We start from the raw sequence: 15,622 nt of genomic DNA, 5'->3' as shown, positions 1-15,622 counted from the left end.
GCGTTTTTGTAACATCGATAGACTCTCAATGGCAAGCGGATCTCGTGGAATTCCCTCCCCCGTTCGCAAAAGAGAATCGTAACATTCGATACATGCTAACAGTAATCGATGTTCTCAGTAAATACGCATGGGCTAGGCCGATACAGTCAAAAACGGCTGATGATACGTTAGAGGCGCTACAAGACGTGATTAAGAAATCCGGGAGAAGACCCGACAAACTTCAGACAGATGAGGGGCGGGAATTTACTAATCGAAAAATGCAGGGGTGGTTGGAGGAGGTGGGAATTCACTGGTTTCACACCTACAGTGACAAAAAAGCTAGCGTCGTTGAACGTTTTAATCGGACCCTCAAGACGATGATGTGGAAATACTTTACATACAGACAGACACGTGAATGGCTTTCTATTCTACCCCACCTTCTCGAGAATTACAATAACACCGTTCACGGAAGTATCAAAATGAAACCCAGGGACGTAACAGAGGAGAACGATTGGCAGGCATTTTATACACTATTCGGTCCTGAGTTGGCAGCCGGGGGAGTTGACCCTGAATTCAAGCCGGGAGAACGGGTTCGAATTACAAAATACAAGACCACTTTTAAGAAAGGATATTTACCAAATTGGACAGAGGAGATTTTCGTAGTTTCAAAAGTTGTGTACGCAGCTGGCTTGGGAACACCACCAGTTTACAAAATAAAAGATCTGAATGGAGAGGAAATACTCGGCACTTTCTATTCTGATGAACTTCAGAGCGCACCTTCAGAACGCGACGAGCTGTACAGAGTAGAACGAATTTTGAAGACGAAAAAAATTAGAGGAAAGAAATATTATCTGATAAAATGGAAAGGTTATCCAGAAAGTTTCAATAGTTGGGAGCCAGAGGAAAATGTTATTAGTACTAACGTAAGTACTTCGTAAGTTCCTGTCCATGGTACTTGTCAAGTACTACGTAAGTTCCTGTCCATGGTACTTGTCAAGTACTAACGTAAGTATTTACGAAAGTTATTCAATAAGTACCATGGAAAAAGTCTTAATTTCTTGAAAGCCGAAAGTGTCAGTTTACCACCCCACTTCCACCCCCCACCTGGCCAAGTATTTATCATGTACTGTCGTAAGTAATGTTCACTTACTGCATCTTTTTCGGCCGTATGTGGATGAGGTGGGGGCCCCTCAGTTCCTCCGAGGCACATATTAAGTTTGCAAGATCTTCAAAACGACTTCTCATGTTACCACAGTTCGTTCTTTCGAGTCCCCCTTGTTCAGCTTTATCGATAAGTTCTGGTTGAAGTATAATGTACACAACTGACATAAGCCATAGACAAGTAACTTCAAAGTCCGGTGTTACAGAACCGTAGGGTTTCATAATGTCAAGTGCTCGTAGGTCAAACGAAGCATTATAAGCACACACAGATTCACAAGCGTTAAGAAGTTTGTGTAGGTTCTTTAGTGAGACTCGAGGTTGTTCTAGTTGTTCTTGACCAGGTGGGAAGTACGCTTTTTCAAGTTCCTCCTCCTTGAAACCGTCTATTAAAAATCCCTGGCTGCCGCTATCGCGTGAGCTGCCCCATGCAATTCCAAAGTCAAAAGCTCGTGGATATTCTACTGGTCCGACTGTCTCGGTATCAATTGTTGGATTAAGTATATTCTTGAGAACGAGGGGGGTAAGAGCGTTCCGAATTACCAAACATGGAAGTCTGTAGTCGTGGCAAATTTCTAAGAAAGTCTGTTTGAACTTATTGTGAATCTCTTCTAGTTCTTCTAAGGCGGTACCGGTGATTTCGTACGACCTGGCTCGAGTCAACACATTCCGCCTGCAATAATCCCAAGGCATATCTTTGAATATGATAATGAAACTGGGTAAATGGTCAAATGCTCTAGAAACAATCTTTTTTCTTCCCACTCCGTGGAAACGCCCCGGATTCGAGAAAAAGTCAGATGTTGAATTATGGAAGAGTCACAAATAATGTATTGTTCTGAAGGGAGGGGGGAGGAGGAAACCTCCTCCCTCCTCCTCCCAGCCTGACATTGTAAACTAAGCGTATGTTCTATAAACTGGTTCTGAAAATCGGCAATCGAAACGGGGGTGACACGCCCATTATAAAAGTCGGCAATGTTGCTGGAAAAACTAGTGTCAAATTCTGGTACGTGATACGGATCCAAATTTATTGCATCGTAACTCTTACCACTTCCAGTTGGTCCATTTATGAATATGTATGACATTTTAGGATACTATATCATAGAAATTTTTTTAAAATTATTTTTTATTAAGATATATACGATAAGACAATGACAATCCTTTCTATTTCAGATGCAATAAAAATACTTGAAACCGGAGAAAACATCAAAATTGATGATGGAGGCAAATTAGTATTTGGTGAATATGTAGATCCTTTCATATACGTAGACAGTGAGCTAGAAGTAGTTTTCAACATCGGACCTAAATATGGTTCGGGAGGAGATCCAGCTACATGTGATGGGGTGTGTGTCAGTTGGCAACTGAGTCTTCAAAAGTTTACTGATTTAATAATATTCCGTACCCTAGGTGAAAGTTTCGATGCATCTACTGCTAAAAGTTATGCTCTAAGCCTGGCCGCTCACTCCAAGAATAATTCCTGTGGATTTTACAATCCATCTAAAGTGTATCAGAAGCGAGGAGCGAGGCGCAAGCCGGGCATGAGGTATTTTAAATTTCAGTTTAAAAGAGGGAGAGGGAGAGGGAGAAATCACGATTTCGCTACATGTATTGATATGGTTCAAGAAATTGACTGCGGTTTTAAAACAGTGAGTCCGTTACTACCAGTCCGAGAAAATCCTGCTATTGTACCTCGTAATATCCGAAAAGGTAGTAAGATAGAATTCTTAGCATTTAAACCGCGCTTAAGTAAGCGTGGCCTTTCTTTCACTGTTGAGAGATTAATATTTTGTGCTGCGCCTAATAAACCAGAAATTCAAGATGTGGAAGAACTAGTCGACTTAGAAAGATTAGGTGAGATATATAAACAAATAAATGCTGACAAAAATATTATAGTGGATTTTGATGACCTATCATAGAATAATTATTTTTCATTTTAAAAATTTTTAGGATAGTATATATCATAAAGATTATTATGGCCCGTCGATTACATACAGCATTCAAGGGAGCAGTTTTACAAAAAAAATTTCCTGAAGTCAAGCGAGTCAAGGATATCGGGGAGCTGGTGGATATTGAAGGTATGGTCCATTCGGAACGAAAGATGTACTCTGTTTTTACCGAAATGGAAGTCAAATTATCGGATCCGAAAACTGGTAATACACAAAATCGTACATTGCCTGTTAAATTAAAAGATACATACACAAAAGATGTAAGAGGATCGGGATCGGATGTGGGGCAACAATTAATAGATCGCTACGATCGTATGCTTGATACAATTGAAAATGTTGAGGGTTCTGGTCTCGTTCTCGAGGAGATACTTAATTTTGAAGTAATTCTAGTAGAAGTTTTACTCGGGGCTGGCCCGGGGGCTGGCGCAGTCCAACTTCCCAGATGGTTAAAAAATAAGCATTGTGTGAGCGATCTGGTGCTACCTTCGGCAGCGAGAACTGTTTTCAATACGCCATCGTAGCAAGTTTAAAGTTGGCCGACCCCGAGTTTCGTGAAAAGAAATGTGGTCAGGTAAGGAGAAATGGAATACGTACGCCCCATTTATGGCTGACTACTGTTGGGAAGGTATTCCCACGCCCACGCCCGCCGATATGACTGTATTCAGGCGCTTCGAGCAGCAAAATCCAGGGGTCAAACTTCAAGTATTTCAGATCTACGAAAATGATCCCGCTCCCCCGTCCGACATAACTGTGTTATATAGTGCCCCTGGCGGAGCCCCTGACGGAACGGAAGGTGAAGCCCGTTCCGAAGGTGATAGGAATCAAATAGCAAATATCTTACTGATAGTTGGCGAAGACGGCGGCCGTTCTCACTTCGTACCAATTACTGCGGAAAATCGCCTTCGTAATTCTCGTACTAATCGAAAGAATGAGCGCAGACGGAAGTGTATTTGCCCGGTTTGTAAAAGAGGTTTTAAGTCAACAGAAGAATTAGAAAAACATCAGGTATACTGTGGAACAGACACTGCCCAGCCAGATTTCCTAAGGAAGTGTGTCAATTTGAAGGACATCGGAAGAAGGTTCCTTCTCCCTACGTCGTCTATGCAGATACTGAGGCAATTATTGAGAAGGGGACCGGCCGGCACATTCCAATTTGTCTTTCGTATGTTATGGTGGAACGGGGCCCGGGCCGACCCACTGTTTATGGTAAAAGAACATTCACAGGTCTCTCCTGTGTTACAGACTTTCTAAAGGATATGAAAGAACGGGCCGAGTATTATTCTAAATCGTATTATTGGAAAATAATACCGATGAGGGATCCTTCTAATTACCGGCGCGACGGATGTGATCCAGTCTGTATTGCATGTGGAGAGCCGGCAGGATACCGAGTAGTGAAGGAGGAGGCGACCTTCTATTGCGAAGGATGCCGGCCGTCAGAACCATTCCTATCTACTTTCACAACCTCAAGGGATACGATGGTTCTTTTATTTTGAAAGAATTACATGAAATCGACGCCGGAGGGGGACCAGAGCCTAAAATCATAGCTAAGACGAGCAATGGAGGAATTATGGGTCTCTCGAAAACATTTATTTTTCACGCCTCAATTGTTGTTGCCGGAGGGAAGAGGGAGATAAAGAGACGTTTCTTTTCTATAAAGTTTATGGACAGTGCTCAGCTGATGATGGGGTCATTGGCGAAGTTGGCAAAAACTGTGCCGGAGACCCACGGGTGGACGGCAGTACCACTTACGTACCCGGACATTCAAAGGGCGAAAGGTTTCTTCCCCTACGAATATTTAGACTCGGTTGACAGACTGGGAGAGAACCAGCTCCCGGAGAGGGACAAATTTTATAGCGAATTGACGGAAGAGGGGATTTCTGAGTCTGATTCGAACATGCATTAAGAGTATGGGACGAAGTTGAGTGTAAGACGATTCGTGATTATATGGAATTCTATTGTGAGACTGACGTTCTACTTCTTGCGAATATATTCGAAAATTTCCGTGACACATGTTTAGAAGCATATAAGTTAGATCCGGCCCATTACATGTCAGCGCCTGGCTTGACATGGGATGCTATGTTACTTTACACGGGTAATAAGTTTAAACTCATTCAAGATGCTGAGCAGATGACTTTCGTACAACGGGGAATACGAGGAGGTATCAGCCAGTGTAATATTCATTATTTACAGACAAATCATCCGGCTTACGCTGGCCCCGCCGGCGGGAATTACGATCCGGAGAAACCGGTGACCGAAATAAAATATCTCGATGCAAAATCTCTACGGCTGGGCAATGAGTCAGGCAATGCCTACGGGCGGACTTCATTGGATGACGATGGAAGAGTGGGAGGAATGGGAAGAAGGGGCCCGAGGCGGAGCGGGGGGCGGAGCCGGAGCGTGGGGACCTGGTTCCACCTTTCCACCAAGTTTTCTAGAAGTAGACTTAGAATACCCAGCCGAATTACATGAAGAACACAGCGATTTGCCATTAGCACCGCATCACTATGAATTTCCGAGGCAGGGCGGTCGACTGATTACAAGTGTGATGGATAGAGAGTCCTATGTCTTACACTACAAGTTGCTGGAATTCTATCTTCGGATGGGAATGAGATTGAAAAAGATTTATCGGGTGCTTGCTTTCGATGAAGCTCCATGTCTCGCGAAATATATCGACTTTAACACTAAAATGAGGGCAAACGGGAAGACAGATTTTGAAAAGAATTTCTATAAGCTGATGAATAATGCAATGTTCGGTAAGACAATAGAAGATGTTCGAAAGTACAGAGACTTTAAATTTGTTTCGGACTGGAACGGCACGGATAGTGGACGTAAAAAGATTCAGAAGTATAATCCAAAGATGAAACATATAACTTTCATAACTTCCGAAGAGGATGGCGATTCCTGCGACAGTGCCCTACTGGAACTGAAAACGGATGAGCATAGATATGTAAAACCAGTTTTCATCGGCGCCGCAGTACTGGAACTTTCTAAGCTGCTTATGTATGAGACGCATTACAATTACTTTCGGGCCCAGTTCCCTGGAATACGATTAGCCTACATGGATACTGACAGTTTTGTTTACAGTGTACCAATACCCTCCCGGATCCGGACGTAACTTTCAATGATATAGTTCGGGAAGATGTGGAAAAGAATGGTGAGAAGTCTATATATGATACTAGTGGGATGAGTGGACCCAACTTTCCGAAGATAATAAAAAAGTGATAGGTAAATTTAAAGATGAGTTGAATGGTGAACCTATTCTTGATTTTGTCGGCATACGCTCGAAAGTGTATGCTTTTCGAACTCCAACTTCGGAGACGAAAAAAAATAAAGGGGTGAAAGATGTTTGTGTTAGAAAACATTTGAACTTTGAAGATTATAAAGATCTGTTTGAAACTGGGAAGAAGCCGGAGCCGGCACAGTTTGTACAGTTTGTACGGAAAAAGGCTGGAGAAATCCGTAGTGAAAAGCGTAGTAAAATCATGATGGCGCCAAATGATATCAAACGTGTGCAGTTATACAATCCAGACACGGGCGAATGGCTGGCAGAAACATGGCCGATAGGACGGACGACGGGTTTAAAATTGTAAAGACATTAATCTACTATTTTCAACAGTGACCTGGGCATCACTGATAACATAAATGTGGGCAAATATATTATCATTGTGAGCGTCATCGCCAACCCACGCGGTATCTTTCTTCAGGATCTCAAGTTGAATTCCGTCCTTTGTGTTAATTACTTTTAAACCATTTCCATGAAACTCAATATCTTTAAAGCTACGCAGATCGATAAACAGACAGAATTTATTCTTCAAATAATCGACCTCATCTATATCAATTTCACACCAATCTTTATCTTCAGCAAAATACCGTCGCACCTCTCGCCAAAATTGTCTTGGTATCATCTTCTGAGCGTACACTTTATTTGCAATGCCTTCGATTGATACAGACACAGATTCAATGGAGGGGTTAAAGAAAAGTTCACTGTTCAGTTCTGACTGATTCTGATTTTTAGTGAAGAGTATAGCGATACCTCTAATGCTACGTCGTGGTACATTTATATTTTCATTGATAACCGTGTCCGATTCTTTGAATGGGATTGTTCTAAAATAATGTATATGCTCGTAAAGGTAACTTTTTCCACCGTTGTAATAACCAGCAGTTGACCTCGCGAGATTGAGGTCAGAAATTGTCTCGTATTCCATTTGAATGTTTTTTAATTTATAATTGGTTGTAATCAGTTTATTACTGACAAGTAATTGGGGGGCGGGTGCCAACGTAATTTCCCATTCAATATGACTCCCTAACGCTGATGGATATGCAACTCCATGGCCTGTTATGAGGGGGTGAGTGAGACGAATAGCATATTTTGTTTTATATGTGTCAAAAAGTAAATTATCACCCACGACGGCAGCATCTGCATCGGCCGAACCGCTTCTTAATTTTCTTAGATTTTCGTTCTGAATTCAGTACAGTGTCATGTTCGTTCTCTCCTTTTTTATGTTTGAAGAGATCGCGATAACATTCAATAAGGTTATATTTATTCAAATCGAAAGTGTCTGACCCTCAAATGTGAGTTTCATACGCTCCACCAAATTTTTTGCAACATTTTGTACTACACGGGTAGTTCCACCTCCCATTACTTCGAGATCAAAAACCAGGTCGAAAGTATCTGGAACTAAGAGTACTCCGCTTTCTAACTTTGGACATCGTATGATAAGTGTCTGGCCTGGATCTGCCTCACTTGGATTATGAGCAATCACGTGATGAGTTCTTTCTGACTTCGTTCCATTCGGTATTCGGTTGGTGAAAGTCGGTGATAATGTTCTATCGTACCCCATTTTCGTGTAATGTATATAGTAGAAGAAAAAAAGAAAATAAATCACATCTTACATTTCACTTCGTGTATATAATAACTTAGAAGAAAAAATCACATCTTTACGTAAATATTTCCGTCTGACTGAAAGATAAATCGATTGCCTGTGTCGCGAATCAATCGAAGAACCCAATATTCTTGGAGATGATGAGCCTCTTGGTCATCCTCAGTATCCTGGAATACAGCTATGAATTCTAGTCGCTTAAAGAAGTTAGTCTTCTGACATTCCTTCACGAAAGCTAAAATGTTATGATATAGATTATCATCTTTGAGTCGGACACCTGGATTTGCTCGAAGTATATGTCGATTTACTCGTCGGAGTTTGCACCATTCCAATTCGACAGAGAAACCAAACAGGTCTTTATTTTTAGAAAGAAACTTTGCAATATTCTTTTCACCAAACATGTCGATGCCGTAGGGGGTGATAATTAATACATAATTTTATTTATAATGACTAATGTTAATCCAGTTAAAAAATATCCATAGCTGTTCTCCAACAAATCCGACAACCGATCCTGCTGTTTTTAATAGAAAACTGACGAGGGAACCGATTAAACCTGGTATTGCAGCAGCACTTTTTGCGGCCAATGTTTTTAACCATTCGCCAAATTGCTTTACAATTTCTTTCGCTTTTGTATATACTTTGGGTGGACCTGAACCAGACCCGCCAGTTCCTGCTCCCCCTCCTCCTCTAGTCACAGCCAGGGCAATTGTTGATATTGTCATTCCAAGGGCAGTCAGTATTGCAGCGATTGTAATACCATTTCGTTTAAATAACTCTGTCAGCTTCAGCCTGAGTGACAATTCTGGATCAGAAATTACATCACGAAGAGACCTAGTCGTAGCCAGACTTTCACGTGCCTCACTGATCTTACCATGTTCGTATTCAATTCGATTGTCAACTTTAGCTTCTCTTGTTATGAGTTCAGCTAGTAGTTTCTTGGCTTTTTCTTTTCCTTGGGTGTGATCTTCAGGAATTTCCTTTAACTGTTTTTCAGCTTCTCTTTTCAATAGCCTTATTTTACTTTTTCGTTGTTAAGGTCGCTAATACGCATATTCGCAATCCTTAATTCATCATTAATAGCTCTATATTCTGGGTTTAGATTGTTCCATTGTTCGATTTTATTTTCAAAAGCTTGTATTTTATCTGCATTACCAGAAGCATCTTGCCGTAACTCTGTCAGTTCATCTTTGTATATACCCATGTCTTCTGGCGTCATCTTCTCAGCCGGTATTTTATCATTTTTCACATCTTCAGAATACAATGTACGACTCACATATTCGGGCTCTGCGCTGTCCCCCGTCTTACTGTATACTTTAGTTACAAATTCATATCCTCCTGCTTCTTTTTTTACTGTCTTGAGCGATTTAAAACCACTTCCTGAAATTTTGATAGTCTGAGTTCTTTATAATACAGCTTTCCATACTTAATCTTTGCATTCAAAAATAATTCGTTTCGTGCTGCTTCATCAGTAATATTATTCTCGTTTAAGAATTTTTTAGCCATTTGTATTTTAAGTTCTACTCCAAATTTAGTCGAAGGATCTACCTGCGGGCTCCGCGCGCTTGAGCTATCCCGGTAAGGATCGACTTCTGCAAGAGCATTATCATCTTCTATAAAGAATGTTTCAGCAGTAGCATCATCATCGTCATTTACATTTTCATCATCTAAACCCTGGAGTGGTATATCTTCTCCTCCTTCTGCCATATTGTATTTCTATATTACTACAATTATTTTTTATCCCCCCTTACATATACAGTAAAAATGCACATCTCAGTTGTTGAAAGCGTTGAACAATTGGCTGATTACATAGAAAGAACAAGTGCTGCATATCGACGAAGTTATAAATTAATGGGTCGAATTGATATGGCTCTCAATATTACTAAGGGAATTCTTGTAAGCTCTGCTGTCATAGCGGCAATTCCAACATTTCGGTACTGTTAGCCTTAACTCCTATACCAGGTGTTGTTATTGATGTGATACAAGGGAAAACTGGTGTAGCAAAGAGACGAGAGAAATATAAACATTATTATGTTCAATATAAACAGCTGCTTACACAAATACAAGAAAAAGGCGCAACCCTTCGGAACGAGGAGGCTCCGGGGTCAGAACTTATTCAGGACATATTTCATCAGGCGCTAGAAATTCAAAAACAAGAAGGATTTAGTCCACCTCTGGAAAGATATTTAAGACATTATGGATTGAATGGATATGAAATTTAGTTCGCACCGATAGGAACTTCGTGTTCAACATCAGCTAGACTCCGCGACCGGCCGGCCGGACTGACAACGGGGCTCCTTTATATAGGCTAGTTTGATGGTGATGACTCACACGGAATTTCCCGTACACCTTCGGAACGTGTATAAACATGCTCAGAAGGGAATTTCCCCGCTTAGTTCAGGACAATGCACTGCTGCGCGTGAGTGAGTTCGTATATAGGTCAGGGTTATACTTTAGTTACATGGATGGTTAAATTTCCTTCGCTTCATGTAGATAAATGAATAAAATGGGTGTAAAAATTCTTACTTCATCCCAGTTGTCCACCTTTTCTTTACTACTGACCTGTTTTGGGAAGCTATAGGCACACTGTGTTCTATGACCTGTTTTGGGAAGCTATAGGCACACTGTGTTCTATGACCTGTTTTGGGAAGCTATAGGCACACTGTGTTCTATGACCTGTTTTGGAAAGCTATAGGCACACTGTGTTCTATGACCTGTTTTGGGAAGCTATAGGCACACTGTGTTCTATGACCTGTTTTGGGAAGCTATAGGCACACTGTGTTCTATGACCTGTTTTGGGAAGCTATAGGCAGACTCTGTTCAATGGCCTTGCCTGAAAACTCTTAGACGGCCTACTTTGGAAGGCACTACGGCCCCTGTGATCTATGACTATTGTCAAGTGTTCACGTATCTCAGAAATAGAAATTCCTCATCTACTAACACATGAAAAATAGTTAAGGTAGAATGCACTTCGGGGACAGATATTCGGATTCTCAAACTTTTACAATTCTTTTCTGATTTACCTCTTATGGGGCTCATTTTAAAGCCCTTGGTATAACAAAAATTTCACTTAGTTTTTCGAAAATCGAAGATTTTATTTTTCTTCATAATCATAGAGTTAACAAGTGATGGCGGCCATTTTGATTTTCAAATATCGGTAAATCTTGGTTAATTTGTTTCTCTGGTACAAAAATTTGCACGGTGATCCCCGATTTTTATTCTTGATCTTGAAAGAGAATCGTGGAAAGAGTCCCTAAGGAAAGTTTGAGCAAAAGTTTAAGTCTCTCACTTTCGTGTCGCATGTAATTGGGATGGGCCGGGAGACTCCAAATTTTTCGAAGTTTCTAGGTAGGGCGTTTCCTTCTTTCATCTTGCGAAGTTAAATGCTATGGCTCATTTTCTAACGTTTTTATCGAGTCTGATGTAAATAATAACCTTTTAGGCACTGTTTTAACCCAAGGGTATAGAGGTTGTTTAAAGTGACAAAGGGATTGAAATCGTTGCTCTCTCATTCACAAGGCCACACTCCATTAAAGGTATACTATCACCTGTTCCAATTTTGCCACAGTTACCATGGAAAGAGAAAATCTAACCAATCACAGATTTTAAGCAGGTGGCCGCCTTTTAAAAACAGCGCCCTCACATGGGCATTTTGAATACCAAGGAACGCCCTTTGACCATATATGGGCATATTTAGAATACAGGTGACTGTAGAATGCGCCTCGGAATAGATATTCAGACTCCCAAACTTTCACGGCTGACTTGCAGCGTGTTTGCAAGGTTATATCTGATTGGTCGATTGTCATTATTCACAGCAACTTAGGGAGTTTATTTTCATTGTTCAATTATAACGGTGAGATTCTGCCAACCAATTGGATAAAAGCTTTCAAATCGCTGCAAGTCGCCCCAACTTTCACAATACTATTTTGTCTGCCACTTATGGGGCTCATTTTAAAACTTACGGAGTAAATATAGTTTTAGTTTTCACCGACTCATTTTTCTGAAAATCGAAATTTGTATTTTTCAAAGTAGAGTTAACACAGGGATTGTGGCTATTTTGAATTCCAAATGTCGAGAAATATTGGGTAATTTGTTTTTATAGTACTAAATGTTAAACGGTGTCCCCTGATTTGTATGTTCTTGATTTCGAAGGGGAATGTTTTAAAATTTCCTCCCGGAAAGTTTGAGCAAAAGTTTAATACTTTCAATTTGAGGCGCGTACTAACTTAATGTGCTATGGCACTCATTGCATAACACAAATTACTATACATATTTGCCAATCGTAAAAAGAATAAATATTAACTTTTGTTTCTCTAGGCGATGACGTTCTTCCAATCCATGCCTACGATCATTCAGTCGGTAAATGTGTGATTGGTGGTTACGTCTACCGTGGATGTCAGTCACCAAATCTGCAGGGACTTTACATTTTCGGTGACTTCTACAATGGGTATGTCACCTTTAATGACTGCTAATAGCATTGTTTGAAAATTATTAACTCAATCGCGAAGAATAGCTTACAAATGTTGTGCGGTAGTTCGTCGTTTGTCAGGGCAATGTAGCTGATAGACAGCAGCAGCCAGACGGTCCTCATTCATATTTCTGGTCCTTGACACTTTTTGTAGTACTAACACCATAGAAACCGAACACTATTATGTGCGTCTAATTGAAATAGGGCTTGGTGACATCTTGCTAATGAGTCAAATCGTACCAGGTACAGTCTATTCTTACATGTATTTCAGGAAGTTATTCAAGCTGACAGAGAATCCTGAGACCGGTGCATGGGAAAGTGAAAGGCTGTGCATGGGAGATGACAGTATTTGTAACAGCGGACTCACCGGAATTTATCCAACCAAAATACTTTCTTTCGGCGAAGATGAATCGGGTAAGATGACATTTTCTTTGAGGAACATTTTCAACATCACGTAAGTTCATCTTATAATGCACCTAACAAGAGTGGGTTCCAATTACCATCCACAGACTGTTTCGTCATATATCGGTTGTTATACCAAGTTACCTGAAGCTGACTACCGTTGCCATGAGTTTATACATTTTCTCATGTTTCCCATTTCAGGCGAATTATACATATTATCCACCAACAGAGAACGCAATAACAACAATGGTGGCAAAGTTATGAAAATCGTCGACCCAGCCAGGTAACTCACTTTAATATTGTTAAAGGTATACAGTCACTTGTAATCTAAATATGCCCATATATGGTCAAAGGGGTCTTCCTTGGTATTCAAAATACCCGTATGAGGGCGCTGTTTTTAAAAAGCGGCCACCCGCTTAAAATCTGTGATTGGTTAGATTTTCTCTTTCCATGGTAACTGTGGCAAAATTGGAAACAGGTGACAGAATACCTTTAATATAATACAAGGAACGGGGAACTTGAATGCTATGGACACAGACGGCATAGAAACAAAAAATAACGACATTGAGACTATTAGTTACCAAAGAAGCAGACCTATTTTGTCTGATAACAGCCAAATATGATAGGGTATAAGTTACTACACTGTACCTAAACGATGTTTCAGCGTGTCTTATTATGCATGTAATCTTGACTGCACCATATCAACAGAGCTGAGCTCTTCTTTGATTCTTACAATCACCACTGTTCAAAAACCACAAGAAAATCGTATCCATTCCATCAAATATTGAACATTTCAAAAAAAAAAATAACGAAATTACTTTGATTTGCTTGATTATGAAATGAACTAGATTGGCATATGATAGTATAGAACAACAAATAAACCTTAGAATGAACAACTAACTTTAGGTTTTGTTTCCTTTGACCTATGCACCGACTCTTCCTTTTCGCAATGTCATACCCAGTTTTCTAAACTCAGGAGCAGTAAACGAAGGAGATATTTTGTTTCAATTCATTCATCCTATCTATCTATCTATCTATCTATCTATCTATCTATCTATCTATCTATCTATCTATCTATCTATCTATGTAGTTATTTACATCTCCATCACCTATATCGAGACCGATAGTCGATATTTACTGTAAAGTTACCTAAGGCATCGCTTTACTGACATGTCTTCGAATTGTGTCAGGGTCATGGCGAGTAGAGGTCAAACAATACGTCAGTTCCGGCATTACTGGAGGGAGGTCCGTCTTCAGTGATTCCGAGTACCATAGTGATCTTTGTTCATCCACTATCGTCCGCTCGCACGGGTCCGTTACTTCCCACTAACTACCTGTCATCTGTTTTCGGGAAGCATCCAGCTGCCCGGAAAAAAGACCTTGGCCAGCGAAGGTGCTATTTTTCAAGTATTTTGTTCGTCAATTACTTTTGAAAAATAACGGCTAGCTTTGATTTTTTTTCGCCAGGCGCGGAGATCCCGAGAAATGTGGTAAAAGATTTGATGACCACGATCTCATGGTCTCGACTGGAAAAGTTACGCCTACCCATTCAGGTTAGTAATGCTTTAGAAGTGCAACACGGTGCACGTCATTTTCATCAAATGAATTCTTGCTGTTTTGGAAGTATCATTTACCACACGGGTAGGTGGCAGTTACTTGTCAGTACACGCCGAGTTTTGGTCTCGTCATAATATCATGATTTATATAGTTTCTAATACATCTTTCAACACAGAAACGATGTCGAAAACACTTAAACGTCGCATTTAACCTTTTCCCTTTATAGTTGATAACAATTGCATTATACGGCTCTCTCTCTCTCTCTCTCTCTCTCTCTCTCTCTCTCTCTCTATATATATATATATATATATATATATATATATATATATATCTCAAAGAAGTGGGAAACATGACGTCAGCCTATTCCTTCCGATCACTCTCACAAATATACAGACCTCTCTCTCAAAACTTGATCTTCTTTCCGGAACTAACATGACGTTTAGAGTTGTATTTTAGATTGAATGAGTTATGCATACCGAGTGCAATATTTCACAGTTTTAAGACGATCCCACGTTTAAATATGTACTTGAGAAACAAACAGGCCTCTGGCTAAATGACATTCGCCGAGAAATGACCGTGACGATCCTACAAATTTGGCATAGCTGTGATTATCTGTTACTATGGCGATTTCACGCAGTATTAGCAAAGGACGAGACCGTTGAACGAATTCAAAGTTCATGTTAAGGTAGAACGCACCTCGGGGACAGACATTTGAACTCTCAAACTTTTACAATTCTGTTCTGATATACCACATGTGGGGTTTCATTTTAAAGCTCTTGGTGTAAGAAAACTTTTCATCGGCTTAGTTTTTCGAAATTCTAAATTTTTATTTTTCTCAATAGAGCTTACACAGAGATGGCGGCCATTTTGAATTTCTAATATCGGTAAATCTTGGGTAATTTGTTTCTCTAGTACCAAAATTTGCACGGTGACCCCCTATTTTTATTCTTGATTTTGAAAGACAATGGTTGAAAAATTCCTTGAGGAAAGTTAGAGCAAAAGTTTAAGTCTTTCACTTTCGGGTGCATACTACCTTAAATTGTTTACCGTACATGTAGGTAAACTCGAGAAAACTAGCTCTGAGGAAGAAATACCGAAGGACAGGATCTGAAATTATCTAGAAGCGTATTCGTTCAAAATGAAATCTAAATGAGTAACTTGTATTGTAAGCAGCGGGTTTTTTCGCCACGCCCTTTGAACGCAATTTTCATATTACAATTGCAAAATCTGGATAGAAC

The 15,622-nt window shown here is 40.2% G+C and overlaps 1 protein-coding gene across 2 annotated transcripts in view; it reads left to right on the top strand.

Annotated features, from left to right (window-relative positions):
- LOC139143449 (HHIP-like protein 2) overlaps positions 1 to 15,622 on the top strand; it is a 31,403-nt gene that overhangs the window by 11,698 nt on the left and 4,083 nt on the right. The window contains exons 3-6 of one of the 2 annotated variants that reach the window (XM_070713778.1): positions 12,275 to 12,404; positions 12,697 to 12,879; positions 13,057 to 13,110; positions 14,295 to 14,380. In XM_070713778.1, the coding sequence (XP_070569879.1) occupies positions 12,275 to 12,404; positions 12,697 to 12,879; positions 13,057 to 13,110; positions 14,295 to 14,380 (453 nt within the window). Of the gene's footprint in view, positions 1 to 12,274; positions 12,405 to 12,696; positions 12,880 to 13,028; positions 13,111 to 14,294; positions 14,381 to 15,622 lie in introns of both variants that reach the window. The other variant, XM_070713779.1, reaches the window with a different exon arrangement.

Source organism: Ptychodera flava, chromosome 11 (assembly GCF_041260155.1).
Source record: "Ptychodera flava strain L36383 chromosome 11, AS_Pfla_20210202, whole genome shotgun sequence".
Taxonomy (NCBI): Eukaryota; Metazoa; Hemichordata; class Enteropneusta; family Ptychoderidae; genus Ptychodera; species Ptychodera flava.
The sequence above is the reverse complement of the archived record's forward strand: the minus strand, read 5'-3'. Positions and strand labels throughout refer to the sequence as shown.